This window comes from Canis aureus, chromosome 10, assembly GCF_053574225.1.
Source record: "Canis aureus isolate CA01 chromosome 10, VMU_Caureus_v.1.0, whole genome shotgun sequence".
NCBI lineage: Eukaryota > Metazoa > Chordata > Mammalia > Carnivora > Canidae > Canis > Canis aureus.
The window spans coordinates 3041739-3060032 of record NC_135620.1 but is presented as its reverse complement, the minus strand read 5'-3'; the positions used below and the strand labels follow the sequence as shown (position 1 = coordinate 3060032).

At 54.3% G+C, this 18294-nt stretch overlaps 2 protein-coding genes and 1 long non-coding RNA gene across 9 annotated transcripts in view; 1 reads left to right on the top strand and 2 right to left on the bottom strand.

Annotated features, from left to right (window-relative positions):
- The first annotated feature begins 3737 nt into the window (after positions 1–3737).
- On the top strand, positions 3738–14382 carry SQSTM1 (sequestosome 1). Of its 4 annotated transcripts, none has more exons than XM_077911139.1 (9): positions 3738–3985; positions 5362–5457; positions 5992–6221; positions 6319–6460; positions 7218–7298; positions 7594–7653; positions 12126–12343; positions 12581–12770; positions 13507–14382. In XM_077911139.1, exons 1-9 carry the CDS (start codon positions 3775–3777, stop codon positions 13662–13664), a joined length of 1386 nt encoding a protein of 461 aa, XP_077767265.1. In that variant the 5' UTR covers positions 3738–3774; the 3' UTR covers positions 13665–14382. The 4 variants fall into 4 exon arrangements, with proteins under 4 accessions (XP_077767265.1, XP_077767264.1, XP_077767266.1 ...); XM_077911138.1 differs by having other exon boundaries at positions 3740–3985; positions 12575–12770; XM_077911141.1 differs by lacking the exon at positions 3738–3985 and adding an exon at positions 4657–4775 and having other exon boundaries at positions 12575–12770.
- LOC144321860 (uncharacterized) lies at positions 7820–13895 on the bottom strand. Its single transcript, XR_013387362.1, has 2 exons — positions 10997–13895; positions 7820–8296 (listed from the first exon to the last, which is right to left on the bottom strand). It is a non-coding gene; the product is annotated as an uncharacterized LOC144321860 (long non-coding RNA).
- Positions 14098–18294, bottom strand: part of MRNIP (MRN complex interacting protein) — a 25130-nt gene continuing 20933 nt past the window's right edge. For 3 of the 4 annotated variants that reach the window (XM_077911144.1, XM_077911142.1, XM_077911143.1), the window contains one exon: positions 14098–15200. In XM_077911144.1, coding sequence (XP_077767270.1) covers positions 14715–15200 — 486 coding nt within the window. In that variant the 3' untranslated portion in view covers positions 14098–14714. Of the gene's footprint in view, positions 15201–15386; positions 15468–18294 lie in introns of all 4 variants that reach the window. The other variant, XM_077911145.1, reaches the window with a different exon arrangement.

Sequence of the window (18294 nt, the reverse complement as noted above, 5' to 3'; positions counted from 1 at the left end):
CTTTTCTTTTTTTAAAAAAGATTTATTTATTGGGGCACCGGGGTGGCTCAGCAGTTGAGCATCTGCCTTTGGCTCAGGCGTGATCCTAGGTTCCTGGGATCGAGTCCCACATCAGGCTCCCCATAGGGAGCCTGCTTCTGCCTCTGCCTGTGTCTCTGCCTCTGTGTCTCTCATGAATGAATAAATAAAATCTAAAATATATATTTATATGTATTTATTTTTGAGACAGAGGAGGGGGAGGGGCAGAGGGAGAAGGAGAGAGATCTTCAAGCAGACTCTGCTTTGAATGTGGAGCATGGGTGTGGAGCCCCATGCAGGCCTGAATCGCTCAACTCTATCACCAAGCCAAAACTAAGAGTTGGATGCACCACCCGGGCATCCTAAGTCCCTTTGCTTTACGAACTACCCCAAAGCCCACACCCCATGCCCCACACCCCATGCCCCACTCCCCCAACCCCCATGCTCCACTCCCCCAACCCCCATGCTCCATCCTCCCACCCCTTGGCTGGGCTGTGAGCTTTTGCAGGAAGGGTTAAAAGGAGGTGACATCCAGTGTCTGGGGATTTTCCCAAGGGGGTTCTCAGGCCCTGTGGAGAGGATGACAATGCAGAAAAGAGGGAGAGTTCTAGATAGGGGGAGGAGCCAGGGGAAAGTCATCAGGTGGAATGAGCTGGCATGGTTAGGAATCATGGTGGGGGTGTGTCCCTCCTTTGTGAGGGAGTGGAAAGGAGTGGAAGACATGAACCACACTTCCTCCACAGAGAAACAAACTCAGTCCTCGGACCTAGTCACCCCAGCACTCATCTGTAGGTTTGGCTCCATACCACAAAGAAAATAAACAGAACTTCAAAAAAAACGTTGTCAAGGGATGGGAGTATTTCTGAAGGGAGGAGGTAATGAGAAGGTTCCAACATACTCCGTAGCAATAAACCAAATCAGATGATCTCCTGGCTGCCCCCATTCGTCCCCCAGAAACTCCTGACAAAGGTCTCTTTAGTGCTTTCCACTCTCTCAACTCAAACCCTTCCAGACACCTCCACCCCCAGCTGATGCCCCCCAAGGCAGCCCAAACACCTCTAGCACACCCAGGGGGCATTATCCCAGAGGGGGCCCCATCTAAGCCCCATTTCAAGATGAGGACACTGAGAAGCTTGCCATATGCCGAAGTTGGCTAGACTAGTAGAGAGTGGGTCTTCTTCTTCCTTTTTTTTTTAATAAAGATTTTATTTATTTATTCATGAGAATACACAGAGAGGAGAGAGAGAGGCAGAGACACAGGCAGAGGGAGAAGCAGGCTCCTTGCAGGGAGCCCGATGTGGGACTCGATCCTGGGTCTCCAGGATCACGCCCTGGGCGGAAGGCAGGCGCTAAACTGCTGAGCCACCCAGGGATCCCTTCCTTTTTTTTTTTTTTTTTTTAAGGATTTTATTTATTTATTCATGAGAGACACACAGAGAGGCAGAGTCACAGGCAGAGGGAGAAGCAGGCTCCATGTGGGGAGCCCGATGTGGGACTCGACCCCAGGATCACGTCCTGAGCTGAAGGCAGAAGCTCAATCGCTGAGCCACCAGGCATCCTGATAGTGGGTCTTCTGACGGGTGCCAGTGGTTCCAGGGGAGGTCCCTGATGTGCAGGGAGGGGAAGGGTGGCCAATGTCAGAAGCATCCTTGGACCATGGGGACAGGGTCTGGTTGGCTCTGGTATCTCTGCTGCCAGCTCCCTGCCACCCTGGGCCTCTGTGGGCTCCTGTGGCTCAGGGTCCTGTTCCCTACCCCTGCTGCCTGGCTGCCTGTTAAAATGTCACTGAAATAGGTGGCAGCGGGGTGGGGATCCCCCCTGTTAATGACGGTGGTCATGGGATGCTGACTCACTGCCGGCCAGACCACCTGACCTCTCCCGGGAGGCGACAGGGCCCTGCCAGGGGGTTCCCCAGCTGCTGCCTTGTTTACTTCTCACTGGCCTTGGGGGAGGGCAGGGCAAGGGCCACTGGGCAGTAGGGCATCCTGGGAAGGCCAGAGCTAGGACTCTCTGGGTGTGTGTGGGGGTCAACCTCAGGTTGGCTTCCCTGGGCCCCATTTCCTGCCATCCCTTTTCCCCGAAGCTCTCTCCTTCCCTCCTTGAAAACCCACACAATCCCAAATGGGGCCATATGGCCAGAAAGCAAAGCAGGCTTTGCTGGCAGCATCTGTTTCCACTGCTTGATTGGACAGAGGCCGCCCTCAAGCCTTGCCTGAGACCAGAGGTTCCCCAGAGCCCTAGGGCTCTCCTTCTGCACCCCCACTCACTCAGATGAGGCCACTAAAACTTGGGGTGGGGGGGAAGCTGGGCTCCTGGCCCAGCCTGTCCTGGGTTTCGAGGCTCCCGGGCTTGAGTCACACCCAAGGACACCTGTGGGCCCCAGCAGCCTCTGCCCAGCACTGCCTTGGTCCATCCTCTGACCCTGTCTGCAGGGCAATGGGCACTGGGTCACCTTCCCAGGCACGACACAGGGAGGGGCCTGAGAGAGTACGGCCTCTGTAAAGGGTTGCTTGGGCTGGGTATGCATACTCTGGAGCCCCCACCTCCCCGGGGAAGCACTAGCCACACCTGTGGAGACAGGTCCCTGCTGTGTTCCCATAAGCAAATCGCCTTCCCATCCGATCGGAGAGCAAAGTCCACCCACCCTTCCCTTCTGGGGTTCCCATTTCTTGAGGTTTTCCCTGTTCCCACAAACCCCACCATGAGAGGACATAACGTTGACTCTGCAAGTCTGACTTCTACTCCTAGGACCCCACCTGGGAGACTTCATAGGGTAATGTACCCTTCCCCCACCTTCCTCCAGACCTGTGAACAGGTGGGTTTTGTCACATAAAGCAGTGTTACTTGGTTACCAATAGCTGGAGGGCTATTGGTCTGACCTCTGGGATGCCCACGAGGCCAAGAGGCCTGAGACCACACAGGCCCTTTTGGGCACCACCTGCTGCAGTGAACTCTGTGTAGACAGGTGGGTGACTGGCTGCCCATGGGGAGTCTGTTGGACTGTACCGAACACCTGATGCCCAGTGAGGCTCCAGGAAGCCTTGGCTGGCCCTCTGGCCAGGCGAGGGTGAGAGGACCCTGTGCAGTTCAGGCACCTTCCCACCTTCCCCCCAGTACACTGGGAGGTCCTCTGATGCTCAGGCCCAAGTCTGCTCAGGCCCTGGTTGCGTCCCTCAACCCAGGAAGTGGCCGTCATGGAGGATGCTGGGGGCGGTGGAGCAGGCGGCCACCCGCACAGCCAGGTGCTTCCAACGGACAGGAGAGCACCTCAGGAGCCCGTGCGTTGGGCCCCTTTGACCCCCGCCCCCCTCCTGCCTCAGGCATCCCCGGCGGCCTCCGTTCGGCTTTGCTGAGTCACGGCCAGGGCCAGGCCCGGGAGGGGTCTGGGGCAGGACCCCTGGGGGGGCTTCCCTGCAGGGGAGGCGGCAGGAGCCCAGCCCCAGGTGCCGGCAGCGTCCGCGGCCAGCCCCGGGGGCCCCGGGGGCCCTGAGGACAGTAACGGGGGGCCGGCCACAGGGGGCGCCGGAGACCCAGGGCCGAGAGCGGAGGGAGGGGCCGACGGAGGGGAGGGGGCAGCGCTGGGGCCTCGGCAGGGCGGCTCGCGCGGGGCGGCGCGGGCGGGGGCGCGGGGGGCGGGCCGGGGCGCGGAGGTCCGCCCCCGGAGGCGGCCAGGGCGTGGCCTCCCTCGTTTTCTACAAAAGCCGCGCGCCCCGCGCCGCCGCGGCCCCGCCGCTCCGCCGCCCGCCGCCCGCCGCGATGGCGTCGCTCACCGTGAAGGCCTACCTTCTGGGCAAGGAGGACGCGGCGCGCGAAATCCGCCGCTTCAGCTTCTGCTTCGGCCCCGAGCCCGAGGCGGAGATGGAGGCGGAGGCGGCGGCCGGGCCCGGGCCCTGCGAGAGGCTGCTGAGCCGGGTGGCCGCCCTGTTCCCGGTGCTGCGTCCCGGCGGCTTCCAGACGCACTACCGCGGTGAGCGGGCCGGCGCCGCCGGGGCGGGCGTCGGGGCGGGCGTCGGGGCGGGAGCCCGGGCGGGGGCGGGGGCGGGGGCGGGGCGCTCGGCGCCGCCCCTCCCCCACCCCGCCGTGACGTCGCAGGTCCCGGCGACCTCGCGCTCCAGTTCGGCTCGCCCCGGCTGCCGCCGATCGGGGCTGGCGGGGGCTGCGTGGGGTGGCCCCGAGGGTGCGCGGGAGGCCGGCCCGAGCGCGGAGGTTGTCCGCCGGCGGATGCTCGCTGCGTTTCTGGCCGCGCGGTGCGCCCGGCGGCCGCTGGGGGTGGGGTGCGGGGTGCCGCGCGGCTGCGGCCGGGGGCGAGGCGGGCAGCCAAGGCCGGCCCCTGGGAGGGGCAGTGCCGGGACCTCCCTCCGGAGCGCTGCCGGCTGGCCAGACCAGCTCCTGGTTTGTTTTTGTGACGACTTTATGGAGCTGTAGTTCACCTCCCATGTACTTCGTCCCTTTAACGTGAACAGTTGTGAGAGACTCGTGCATCCGTGCTCACAGGCGTAGGAAGGAGCTCTGCTTCACCTGGGAAAGGAACTCTGCTGCTTAGTTTTCTCTGTGGAGGTCCCTATTCTGGACGGTCCGTGTAGACGTATACGTGGCACCCCAATTTCACATATTCTTTTGTAACTGGCTTCTTGTAGTCAGCATAACATTTTCAAGGTTTACCTGCGTCCTTGTGTATGTCCGTACTTCATTCCTTTGTGTGGTGAATAACATTCCATTTTCTGGACATACTACATTCTCTATCCACTCATTAGTTGGTGAGTGTTTGGGTTATCACGTTCTGACACTGCCATTGTTCTTATGGTGGCTGTTTTTATGGTGGCTATTGCATCCAGTGGCCCACAGAGCTGGTTCAGCCTGCATGGTGGTACTTTAACATCCTTTGCTAAATCTACAATTAAAAATCAAAGAGTATATATGAATACTTTAGCTTCGTTGGGGGCAGATGTACTCATCTGCTTGATTCTCCTAAACCACAGGAGGCCCAAGGCCTTTGGAGGGGTCATAGGTGAGGATCTCCTACAGTTGAAGATGGGTCTGGGCCCAGGCCTGATCAGATGTGCATGGAGGTGGCAGCTGGCTCAGAGGCAGAGTGGCAGGAAGCCAGTTGCCCCTGCACAAACATGCTCTGTGTCCTCTGGGTGCCCAGGGCCCAACTTGGAGGACTTAACTTGTAGGCAGTGGCACAATGAACAGGCAATCTGGCCTCAGCCCTGCTGCCCACTGGCTCACGCAGGTGTGCTTCGGTTCCTAGGCCCGTGGATACCCTTCTAGCACTTTTCAGTAGCTTGTGTCCCACAGAGAAACCTTGGGTGCTCACGTGCTGTCTTTTAAATAATCTAGATGAGGATGGAGACTTGGTTGCCTTTTCCAGTGATGAAGAACTGACAATGGCAATGTCCTATGTGAAGGATGACATCTTCCGCATTTACATTAAAGGTAAAGGTCTGATTTGGGTGCTGCCTGAAGCTGGATGCTTCTTGCTGAGTAAGACCTGTTTTGAGGTTTTGGAGAAATCCCTTCAAAGTAGTGGAGAAGAACCTGGGAGTGGTTTAAGACAGAATCACCTCTGTGCTTGGCCTGAGAAAGGAATCCCAACGACCACAGGGGTGGGGCCTGAGGATCTCTGGGTTCTCTCTTGATTGTGCCCAGACTAAGGGGGTAGGAGGGGGCAGCTTTGGGGATACCATGGGGGTTTATTTTAACACGGGGCAGGGCCAAAGCTGTACAGACACAGCTCCCTGCTGCTTGTCACTTGGCCTGGGCCACATGTACCTGGATAACAGGCACGGGACTGGGACCCTCCCAGCAGGTTCTCGGGTCCCTTTGTTGCTGTCCCTCCAATGGCTGAGTTCTGCATGGACTCTGTGTCTGGAGAGCAGGGCCAGGGGTCCTGCTACCTACAAGCTCCACAGTGGTGACAAATGGGAAACTTACAGGGTCCCACCTCATGGCTCTTTGTCCTCCCTGTAGAGAAGAAGGAGTGTCGGCGGGACCACCGCCCCCCATGCGCTCAGGAGGCACCACGTGGCCTGGTGCACCCCAATGTGATCTGTGACGGTTGCAATGGGCCAGTGGTGGGGACCCGCTACAAGTGCAGCGTCTGCCCGGACTATGACCTGTGTGCTGCCTGTGAGGGAAAGGGCCTGCATCGGGAGCATAGCAAGCTTGTCTTCCCCGGCACCTTCGGGCCCTTCTCAGAGGTGAGTGGGGCTTCTCTCCAGGCTGGGGTGGGCACCGGGTGCAGGGAGGCATGCTCTGTTCTGGTGTCACTCTACCCCTCTGCTACCTCCTCTCTAGGGCTTTTCTCATAGCCGCTGGCTCCGAAAGCTGAAACACGGGCACTTTGGGTGGCCTGGCTGGGAGATGGGTCCACCAGGGAACTGGAGCCCGCGTCCTCCCCGGGCTGGGGATGCCCGCCCTGGCCCTGCGGCAGAATCAGGTGAGGCTTGCATTTGTGGGCTACTGTGGCGGGAGCTGTCAGGGCTGGGAGAGCTGGAGGGCCTTTCCCAAGTTCTGCGTGGCTGCTGAGCCTGTGGCTGGGGGGGGGGCGGGGCGCTTAATCCTCAGCCTTGCAAAGTGGGGAGTGTCCTCTTCATTTCGCACACAGGACATGGAGGCTCCTGATGGCCCATGGCCACTGATTCACCTACACTAGATTTAGACTCGGCCCAGTCCTAAACCACACCCCATCTTGTCAAGCCTTTTTATTTATTTATTTTTTTTAAGTAAGCTTTATATCTAGCTGGGAGCTTGAACCCACGACCCTGAGATCAAGCATTGTATGTTCTACTGATTGAGCCAACAGGGCATCCTGCTGAAATATTTTTAAGCGTATTCACAGAGTTAAACACTTAACATATAACTTGTGTTTCAGAATTTTAGATTCTGGTTTTATTCTAAATTTATTATTTTTCTGTTCCTCTGGTTTACCTTGTTCTTTGGAACCAAGGTGAGGAGGTTTGTTTGATATTTGACATCTGAGCTAGAATGGGGTCCATATTTCATACCCCATGCAGTGAATCCCCCCCGGCTTCTGAACAGCAGTGTCACAGAGCAGCCCAGAATGGTGGGGATGGAGGGGCAGGGTCCCAGGGATGGATGGCCCCTGTGATGAAGGTGATGTGATTGTAACAGGTGTTCAAGTCCTTGAGAAATCTGCTTTGAATTGAATGTTTTTGTTTCTTTGAAAACCAAAGTTTCTGGTCCATCGGAGGATCCCAGTGTGAATTTCCTCAAGAATGTCGGGGAGAGTGTGGCGGCTGCCCTGAGCCCTTTGGGTAAGTGGCTGCCTCTGTACTTTGGGAGTGGCAGCAACTCCGAGTGCTGGGTGATGGGTGGCTTTGGGCGGCTGGCCCCTGGGTTGCTGTAGAGGAATGCTAACTGCCGTGCCCTTGTAGCGTCACATAGGCCTTTGCCATAGCGCGGCACTGCAGGCCACTCATTTGAATTCCCTGACAGATTCTTGAGCTTTCCCCATGGAATGAAGTGGAATCAGAGAGTGGTTGGTTGGGATAATCCCAGTAGGCTGAGCTACGGGGTTGGCCTGTCAGCCTCTGACTGTTCTTCCCACAGAGGACAGTCTGCTCCTCACGTCCACCCTACAAACAGCCCAGGGTTTACTCAAGGACTTGGGTGAGTCATTAGTTGAGAGGCCATTTCTCTTTTCCTCCCTTTTGTCTTTTGCAGTACCAGCCTTTTTGGTGCTTGCCGAGTACCAGGCTTGTGCCCATGCTAGGGAGCAGGGCATGAGGGAGGCGGGAGTTCTATATGATGCCCGGTACCTGGCCCTCAGTTCAGGTGTGAAGTGTCTGGGTGGGTGAACCAAAGCAGGTACCCCCGAGTGGTGAGCCTGGCCCAAGGCTTTAGAAGGCACCTGTTGCATCTGCAGCCCTGACAGTGGTCGCTGCAGGGCTGGGCCCTGTGGCAGTGGGAGTCCATGACAAAGGTGATCTCTGGTGCAGGATTACAGCAGGTCTGTGATCTTTGCCTAGAAGAGCGCTCACCTCTGTGACTGCGGTGGCAGGAAGTGTCCGCTCAGGTGGCCTAGAAGGCCTGTCTGAAAGGATGCAGATGGGAAGGGAGGCAGGACTGCTCTTGCCTCCCACTGGATACCGTTTCAGCTGCCACTCCTCAAGGCCAGGACACAATTTCAAAGCAGCAGTGACGTCCTGGCCTTGCTGCTCCGTGAAATAGCTCAGACCATATACTGTTTTTGGGACTGGAGTCAAAGGCTCTTTAGAGAAAGTGAAAAGAGCGCTGATGTTCTTAGTGCTTTCTAAGGAGGATAAAAATGGAGCAGTGATTAGGTCATAATCGGGAGATAAGCCTATTGCTAAACCCCGGCTGCCACTCGAGATGTGGTGACGAAAGCACGAGGCTGTGTTGAACTTTGAGAGATGGTCCTCTAATGGGTTGTGATTTAGGGGCACGGGAAGCTGTGCAGAATCCCAGGTCAACATTCTGGATCATGGTAAATTAGTCTTGGGTTGGGCCTGGGATCTGTGTGTTTTGAAGGCTTGCCAGTGACTTTGGGTCGCACTTGCTGTCCATCCTGAGGCCCATCTGCGCTGGGGGCATGTTTTAGAGCTTGACCCAAATTCCCTACACAGGACTTACGGGAATAATTTTGGCAGTGCTCAGGTGTTGTAGGATAAGGGTAAAGGCCTTTTCAGGTCTTTCAAAGTGGATGGAGTTACTTTGTACCAACTCGGGAGGAGCCTAGAGCTGTCCAGAAAAACAAGGGAAGTTTCAGTAAGTATGCCTTTGAGGGTTTCAGTTGAGGAGGGCCACTTGAGGAATTGATTCAACTCTAGAGTTATAGGTATTTTCCTTTGTTACAAGGAACTGACAGCTAGGATGACTCATCCTGCTAACTGCCTAGAAGGGACTGTTCCCAGAGCAGGGGCCCAGAGGGACAGACAGTAATACCTCCCAGAGGGCAGACTGTGTGCAGTGACTCAGCGGTTTCAAAGTAAAACCCCAAGATCTTGTTTGGTAGGTGCCATAAGAACCAGCTGAGCGGGTCTACCATGGAGTCACAGGACTGCTCTGGCTTGGGTTTGTAGTCACTGATTCCTTTACAAAGGTCCTGTCATTTGCTCACACAGAAAAGTTAGACGGTGTATGGGTGTTCACTGTACTGTTCTTCCAACTTTTTTGTTTGGTTGAACCTTTCCTTTTTTCTTTAAAGGTTTATTTCTTGAGAGAGTGCGTGTGCAGGTGCGGGGGAAGGGCAGAGGGAGAGAGAATCCCAAGCAGACTCCCAGCTGAGCACTAAGCTGGACACATGGGGTTTGAGATTAGAACCTGAGTTGAAACCAAGGGTTGGAAACTCAACCTACTGAGCCATCCAGGTGCCCCTGCTTGACCCTTTCATGATGAAAAGTTGGAGGGAGGGGGCATCTGAGTGGCTTAAACGTCTGTCTTTGGCTCAGGTCATGATCCCAGGGTCCTGGGACTGAGCCTCACATTGGGCTCCCTACTCAGTGGGGCGTCTGCTTCTCCCTCTGCCCCTCCACTTGTGTTCTCTCTTGCTCTCTCTCTCTTTCAAATAAACGAATAAATAAATCTTAAAAAAAAAAAAAAAAGTCGGAGAGAGGATAAAAGGAGAAAAAGGACTTAAATATTGCAGATGGGAGTATTGGTAACTAAGCCTGTCTTTATCTCTGTTTGCTCCTCACTCTACCAAAGTGACAATAAAGGGATTAAACACAAGAGTATAAAGCAACACAGACAAAGAAAAAGGAAAGTTCTAGATGACGAGGTAAGATGACCTTAAACTTTGAAAGACAAGCAGTGGATTTTGAGGGTGGTGAGCAACTGTGTGGAGGCATCAGAGGCCAGGGAATTGGGGGTGTTTGAAGACCAGTCTTCAGGATCCTGTAGCCATTACTGGCTGGTCAGCCAAATGATGGTCCCTGCCATCCCAGGCATGAGACCTGATGGTTAGATGCTGGAGGGCACAGGGCGAGGCGGCAGCCTGAGTGAGCAGTCGGTCCAGCAGGGGCTGAGGTGTCCCTGCTCGGGAGAGGCCATGTGTGCCGGGGCAATGTCCTGTAGCTCTGCCACCCAGGATCCCACTGCCTGGCCAGGTGCCCCATCACCCTCCAGAGGAAAGCGAATCATGGCCCTGGCCCCTCAGGGGGTTCCTCCTGGCAGCCTCCTCTTAATAATGCCTTGCTAGGATCAGACTGCCGTGGTTGCCAGCCATTGGGGAAAAATCGCAGCGTATGGACAAGAAGGAACATGGGGAAGGATGAGAGTGTCCGCATCCTCCATGAGATCCAAATAAGTACTTCCATCCTTGATAGAAGAACAGGATATCATAGAAATGATAACAGATTTATAGAGAACAGATTAATAACGTTTCCTGGGAATTAAGAAGAAAAATAAGATAAAACTTCAAGAGAAGGCTTAGGTTTTAAGGTCATTTCAAGGAAATGTTCTAAAAACAAGAGGTGAGGAGAGTGAAAAGGTGAGAAGGTCTGAGAGTTAGTTCTGGAGGCCCAGTGTAGGAGGTATAGGAGTTTGAGGAAGAGAGAGCATATAGAAGTGAAGGAAGGAAGGAAATGAACAGAAGACCATGTCAGCCCAGAGGACGTGAACCTCTGGATTGAGGGGACTCCGCAGTGCCTTGGACAGTGACCAGAAAGATCCCTCACCAGAGCTCATTGTCCCGTCCCAGAACCCTCTAGAGACCGGGAGGCTCTGGAAAAGCTCTAGGTGGCAGAGCTCAAAGAGCCAGTGCTGGAGACTGTGGAACACCACCAGTGACTTCAGAAGTCTGAGTTGAAATGGTTGTCAACCTAGGATGCTATGCTCAACTGAAGCTGCCTCCTGTGAGGCCAGAACAAAGCTGTTCTCAGGTGTGCAGGGTCTTCATCATCTTACCTTGGCTTGAACCATCCCCCCCGCCCCCAACCGAAAGGAAGAAAAACCCAGAATGGAGAAGGCGCTGCAAAGCGGGACCCAGTACCTGAGCCAGGGTGGCTGGTGTCAGGCAGAGAGGAAGGGCTGTCACCGTGTAGCTGCTGTACCTCTGCCCTGGAGGACCTGCCAGTCTAGGGCAGGAGCCGGAGGTGGTGCTGAGGAGGTGGTCTCCGGGGATACGTGAGCTGCAGGGTGTCTAGTACTTAGCCCATGTGGCAGTTGTGGAAAGCTGTTGCACAATACAGGGCGAGTTAGCAAAATGAGAAGAGCAGGCATTGTTGATGCTATAAAAACAAAAGCCCCGCAAGGAAAGAAGTGCACTGTCTGGGCAAGTAGAGAACCAGATCTATATAGTGGCGGTAAAACAAACAGTGAGTGTTGTTCTCACTAAAAGTTAAGTTTTTGAAAGGACGGGAAGGGGGAGGTGTGTGTAGATCTAGAACAAGAAGCAGTAAACGTGAGTCAAAGGAAAAGCAGTGTGGATTGAAAGCTGTCTGGGGAGCAGGTGGGCTGTGTGGTGGGTGCCAGGAATCTTGGCTAAAGCCTTCTGGAACGGTCTCTTAGCTGTGGGCCTGTTGTCCTTTGATAAGTGAGGCCATGTGTGGGCCTGCACTTCTGGCCTTGTGGGCTCCGCCAGGGCAGAGCAGGATGCCTGTGGTCACTGTGCATGTGTTTTGTGGCACCAGCCACCCCTCCCCCCCGCCCCAGCCAAGTGTTAGGCTTCGTATGGTCCTGGTGACGTGGCTGGGGGCTCTGGCCACGGGGGGTGTTTGGCTTCCTGTTCCTCGCTTGCTGTCTACGCTGGGGAAAATGGGCTTTTGCTGGGGTTCCTGGCTCCAGAGCTGACCGGGATGTTAGCAGAGATTAAGGTTCCATTAGGCTGAAAGTGGAGGAAGGTCTGGTGAGGTGGCTGAGTCTGTGGACATTTTCTAGGGGCCAGGTTTGGGGCCCGGGTATTGGGAGCCAGTAAGCCCCGGGGATCCTGAAGGCCCGAGGTGACCAGCCGTTTGCCTTGGGGCCAGAGCAGTGGCCCCGTGCCCAGGTCCCACACTGGCTGTGTGACTCTCGGGTCTGTGGCGGCGCCGCCGTCCCAAGCCCCAAGCGCATGCACTGTGGCCCTGGCCAGGAGGCCCTCGGGCCAGCTCCAGGTTGAGCTTCCCCCTTGGTGTCTGCAGGCATTGAAGTGGACATTGACGTGGAACACGGAGGGAAGCGAAGCCGCCTCACCCCCGTCTCGCCAGGTGGCTCCAGCACGGAGGACAGGGGAAGCTCTCAGCCCAGCAGCTGCTCTTCCGACCCCAACAAACCCGATGTGGATCGGGACCCGGAGGGCACCGCACAGGCGCTAGCTGAGCAAATGGACAAGGTTGCCCTGGAGTCGGGGCCGCCCGAGGCGAGTACCCGCCCGGGCCCGGGGCTGTCGCTGTGTACTGTTTCTCTCTGGACCCCGGGCATAGCTGACCCAAGCATGTCCTGGTCGGAGTGCCGTTGGTAGCGCTGATGTCATTCTGTGACCCCACTGCTAGAACTTTCCTCCTGTGGCCTTCACGCTTGCTGCTCCCAGGAACGGAGGCTGGGGGCAGGCGAGCTGGTGCTTGTGTGCTCACGGGTGGTTCTGTTCCAGGAACAGATGGAGTCTGATAACTGCTCAGGAGGAGACGAAGACTGGACTCATTTGTCTTCAAAGGAAGTGGACCCGTCCACAGGTGAACTGCAGTCTCTACAGATGCCTGAATCCGAAGGGCCCGGCTCCCTCGGCTCTTCTCAGGAAGGGCCCACAGGACTGAAGGAGGCTGCTCTTTACCCGCATCTGCCACCAGGCAAGTGATTTCAGGCAGTGTCGTTTTTTTTTTTCTCCAGACCATCCTGTTCCCTCCTTCTAGCATATGGAACTGGAATGTCGCTGGCAGTGGGACTTAGAAGCACAGTGGCCCAGGAGCAGGGGTCATAGCTGGGGTCCTCCCCCTCCGTGGAGGAGGTGGTGAGGCCACATGGGGACTGTGGCTTCGAGGGCACATGCTGAAGAGAAGCAGCGGATGCCATGCTCTGGTTGTCACGGTCACAAGATGACAGTGTGTCAGAATAACACAGGTGAAAACCCACCCTTTGGGTTCTGGGTGTTCATCTTGTCTGCACCAGGGCAGGGGGCAGCAAGCTGTCACTTACGGGCCAGCAATGATTTTTTTTTTTTTTTCATTTTTATAATGTTTGGAAAAGATCAGGATGTAAAAATTGTATAAGGTGAAAATTTCAGCATCCAAAATAGAAGTCATGCTGAAGCACAGCCCCACTCCTGTTTACAAGCTGCCTGGCTGTTCTGTTGTGGTGCAGAGGCGAGCACACCCCACAGAGCAGCTTAGCGGATTCACCCTCAGCCCTTTATGGGAAGAGCTTGTCAGGCTCTGTGTGTGTGTGTGTGTGTGTGTGTGTGTGTGTGTGTGTACTACGAGGGTCAGCGAGCCTATGGAGGGCTGGCTTGTGGCACTGCGGCGTGCTCACTGGCTGGCCGGGCTGTACCCCGAGCTGCTTCTCATGGCTCTGTCCTCTCTCTGGCAGAGGCTGACCCCCGGCTGATCGAGTCGCTCTCCCAGATGCTGTCCATGGGCTTCTCTGATGAAGGTGGCTGGCTCACCAGGCTCCTGCAGACCAAGAACTACGATATTGGGGCGGCCCTGGACACCATCCAGTATTCAAAGCATCCGCTGCCGTTGTGACAGCTTTCACTCTCTGTTCTGTCCCCCTTCTTGACTCCTAGTTGTGATGAGATAGTGTAGAACAGCCGGGCCTCTCTGGCGGCCAGTTTTTTTGCATTCTTCTTCCAGAACCTGGGGGGCGGGGATGCATGAAGCCCTAGAGGGCTACAGAACAGGTGACAGGAGGGGGAGGCCTGAGTGCGTGTGCTGATGGCCGCGCAGCATTTCCCAGCTTTCCCTGGGTGTCCTGAAGCTTCCGTGGCGGGGGGGGGGGGGGTTTGTCAGGCTGGACGGGGAGGGCAGATAGCATATTCCTGCTCCACCCACCCCACCCCTATCCCTCCTCCCCCTGGATTACACCAGCAGTCCACAGTGTCTTGCCTAATGGCCTTCTGTTTTTTTTTTGTTTTCAGTGACAAATAGTAGGCTGACCTGTAGTTGATTTTGTGCTAGAAACCTGATTGGCTCCAAGTTTAGACTGAGTACAACCAACATCCTGTCAGCTGGGGGAGGAACAGGTCCTGGAGGGCAGGGCAGTCCCAGGACTGGGCTTCTGGAATCCCGTGGTCCTGAGGGGCCAGTGATCACAGAATGCTGTCTGCTCCATAACCACTCTACTTTCATTTCCAAACCTGTTGCTTTTAAAAAGGAGATTCCTTTGTAACCATCCTATTGCTATGTTGTAAACAACCTGTAATTAAATGGTAAAAGCACTTTAATCAAAGATGCTGCAACCAGAGATGACCTGATAGTTTGTCCTTTTTGATAGTTCCCATAAATCATCCTAGTCCAGTTTTTTTTTTTAAAGATTTTATTTGAGAGTGTGAGCTAGAGAGAGCATGAGCAGGGGGAAGCAAGGGGGCAGAGGGAAAAGCAGGCTCCCTGCTCAGCAGCTGATCCCAGGACCCCAGGATTGTGATGCAGATGCTTAGCCTCCTGAGCCATCCAGGTGCCCCCCACCCCCAGTCCCATTTAAAAGCTAATCTGGGAGCCCCTTTTCAGTGGCCGAGGCGCCTAATGGAGCAGGGCTCATGTAACTTGTGCCTGTGTTGGTAACATTTTAATTCCAGCTCACAGGTCATCCTCAAAGTCCTCACCAGTTTTAAAGAGGTCACACAGCCGCACAAGTGGGGGCTCCTGCCCTCCTGTGACCAAGGGTCTACCCTTTGCCAGAGGACCAGTGTCCCAGGGCTGTTTGGAGGTCTTTAGGCAGGGCCTCTTGGACCTGGACAGGAGTGTGGGGGGTGCCCAGGGAAGCTTGGGTGTACTGCAGGGCCTGCCGGGGCACCCTTTGCTCACGGTCTGGGCCCAGAGGGTCCCCTGCTCAGCCAGTGCTGCCCTGGATGGCCTAGGGTTTTTTGCCAGGGTTCCTGGGAGCCCTGTGTCCACACGGGGGCCATTTCCAGGCGGCAGAAGAAATTGTTCAGACTTGGAAGATACGGCCCTGACCTGTGGGGCTGGACGTGGAGGACCCCCCTGAGGAACAGCAAGCTCCCTGGTGCCCCTGTTCTGGTGACTGCCATCTTCTCTGACCTTCCCTGCCAGGCCAGCATGGTCCTGCAATGGAAACAAGAGACCATGTCCTGTGTTGACAGAAGGATGCCTGCACCGCTGTTTCTACCTTTCCATCGGCATCCTCACACTTTTCTCTCGGTTCTGCCTACGCCCTCGTTCTCAGGCTTGCAGGCTAGGGATCTGCTTTCACTGGTGGTTTAGCAAAGCAAGGCAAGTGATTGTTCTTACCTCAACTCCTCTGCCAGGTTCCACGACCAGGAATCAGGAGTGTGAAAGCAATGACTGGCTGGACAGTGCCCCCATCCAAGGCTAGTGTGGAGGAGGCTTGTGGTCAGTTGGTACAGATGAGAGGACCATCAGCTCTGCCCCTGACCTGCTGCGACCATACTGAACTACTACTATGCAGTCTTGAGTTTGTCACTTTCAAAAGAAATTATGCCGATGGGAGCATTCCCCATGACGACCAGTTCAAATGTTAACCTAGGGCCCACACATCAATAACTGTCATTATTCCAGCCCTTGGACATTCAGGGCCACATAGCTAGCTGGTGGCAACATCAAAGGTTGACCTTTGCACTATTGCTCAAGTTGGCCAGGCTGGCTGGCGCCCAGCAGAGCTCAATCCTCTGCCTTAGTGCCCTGGCTCCTGTGTCAGACTAAAGCAGACCTGCATTCTGTGGCCTTAAAGTGCAGTGGGGTCTGCTGGGTTTGGAGCCTCCAGAAAGGAGAAAGGTTTGGAGGTGTAGGGTAGAGGGATCCCAAGCTTACCTTGTACCATGGACACACCAAGGCAGCAACTCCATGTACTATAACTAGCTGAGAATGCTGTGAAGCATGGTAGGACAGACTCCGCAGCTGCTTGTAGCAAGGTCACATCAAAAAGGGTAGGAGTCATGGAGGGGCAGTTGGGAACCAAACCCCTAGAGTGGCCACAAACAAGAGGGCCCTCACCAGCTCAGAGGAGCCAGGGGGATCGGACCCCACATTCTGCATGGCCATGAGGGCCTGTACGGGGAAGACGAGTCCCTAGATCACATTTGGCTTTGAAAATCCGAGGCTTGCCACAGCTGGAGGGTGACAGGAAACCAAGTCTCTGCCCTTGAAGAGCCAACATGCTAAATAACTCGGCCCAACATAGCACAGAAATAAGTCTGAAAAAGCAGCTGGTATATATGTGAAGATTTACTAATTTTACAATGTGTGCTGGAGGAGCAGGTAGCTGCAGATTTCTCCTGGAAGAAAAGTGCTGGCGGGCACCATTATATCTGCCCTCCCCCAACCTGGGTAACTGGATGCTTGTGGGAGCCAGTTATGGCTCCATATGGTGTGCTAGCACTGTGTGCCTTTTTTTTTTTTTTTTTTTTTTTTAAGATTTTATTTATTTATTCATGAGAGAGACAAAGAAAGAGGCAGAGGGAGAAATGGGTTCCATGCAGGGAGCCCGATGTGGGACTTGATCCTAGCACCCTGGGATCACACCCCGAGTAAAAGGCAGACACGCAACTGCTGAGCCACCCAGGTATCCCAGCACTGTGTGCTTTGTGCCAGCCTTCCCCTGTGGTCATCTTCCACCCAACCTACCTGCCTCAGGAGGCATGCCTCCAAAGCAGCTCCTGCCCTGGGGATGGGGGTGGGAGAGGGGCAGAGACTATCCCACATACCTGGTCTGGCCTCTTGGCTGGCTATGTAGAGAACAGGCCTGGCGCTCTGGTGTACCTACAGTTGTTGCAGTGGCTAATTGGACAGCCAGGCCAGGGCCTGGCCCTGCTCATAAGTATCCATGGCGGTTGCAGCTAGGCCTCTCAAAAGTGCAAGAAGCAAATCATGCCCCATATATCTGCAGCAAGTGATGTGGGTGACTGCAGCCAGCCCCACCTGCACACTCGCCCATAGCATCTGCAACTCTGTCACGACAGTGGGGCACACAGCTCACACAGGACACTCCTAGAACCATCCCATGCTTCTTCTGTTGACAGGGGTTGTGTTCTAGGGCAGCACAGGAATAAAGCCACTATTTTCAAGAGCAGGAGACCTAGCTGACCTACCTAATACATAGAAACCGAATTAGACAAAATGAGACAAAGGACTATATCCCAAATGAAAAAACATGACAAAACCACAAGAGAAAGGTGAACAAAATGGAAATAAGGGATATGCTGGATAAACAGCCAAAGGAATGGCAGCAAGTAAAGAGATGCTTGCCAAATTTATGAGATCAGTGGGTGAACTGGGTGAGAAAGTCAAGAAAGAGATAAAAATGATAAAGAGAAATACACTAGAGGGAGTCGGCAGCAGATCAGAGGATGTGGAAGAGCCAATGAGCGACCCGGAAGACAGGGTAATGAAAGCAACCACCATGAACAGAAAAAAAGAATAATAAAAAAAAAAAAAAAAAAAAGAATAATAAAAATGAGACTAGGTTAGAGGACCTCTAAGATCTCAGCAAGCTTTATCACATTCACATTATACCATTCACATTATACAAGTCTCAAAAGGACAAGAGTGATGGGGCAGAAAACTTATCTGAAAAAACAATAGCTAAAAAAAGTCCCTAACCTGGGAAGGAGACAGATCTCTAGGACCAGGAAGCACAAAGAGCCCCAAACAGATGATCCCACACAAGACAAGACGGCGAAATCAAAGAGAAAATCTTAAAAGCAACCAGAGAAAGCAAACATACATAGAAGGGAAACCTACTAAGGTTATATGCTGATTTTCAGCAGAGACTTTACAAGGCAGAAGAAAGTGGAATGACACATTCCAAGTGCTGAAAGGAAAAACCCACAGCCAAGAATTTTCTACGTGGTAAAGTCATCATTCAGAGTGAAGAAGAGCTAAAGAGTTTCCCAGAAAAAATTCAAAGGAGCTCATCACAACCAAATCAACTGTAACAAGACAAAGTCATGACATAATGATAAAAGGATCAGTCCAACAAAAGGATATAAGAATTGTAGATCTCTATGCACCCAATATAGGAGGAGCACCTACACACATAAAGCAAATATTAGCAGACCTAGAGGAAAAAGTTGACGGTAATACAGTAATTTTGGGGCCTTTAACACCTCATTTACATCAATAGATTATGCCCACACAGAAAATAAGGAAATGGTGGCTTTCAAGGACAAATTATTATTAT

Excerpts from the sequence above, each read along its gene's own strand:
- SQSTM1 (XM_077911138.1), top strand. The coding sequence starts at position 3,775 with ATGGCGTCGCTCACCGTGAAGGCCTACCTTCTGGGCAAGGAGGACGCG. Across the intron at positions 6,461-7,217 it reads TGGCCCTGCGGCAGAATCAG|TTTCTGGTCCATCGGAGGAT; the intron begins GTGAGGCTTGCA and ends TGAAAACCAAAG. Across the intron at positions 7,299-7,593 it reads GGCTGCCCTGAGCCCTTTGG|AGGACAGTCTGCTCCTCACG; the intron begins GTAAGTGGCTGC and ends TTCTTCCCACAG.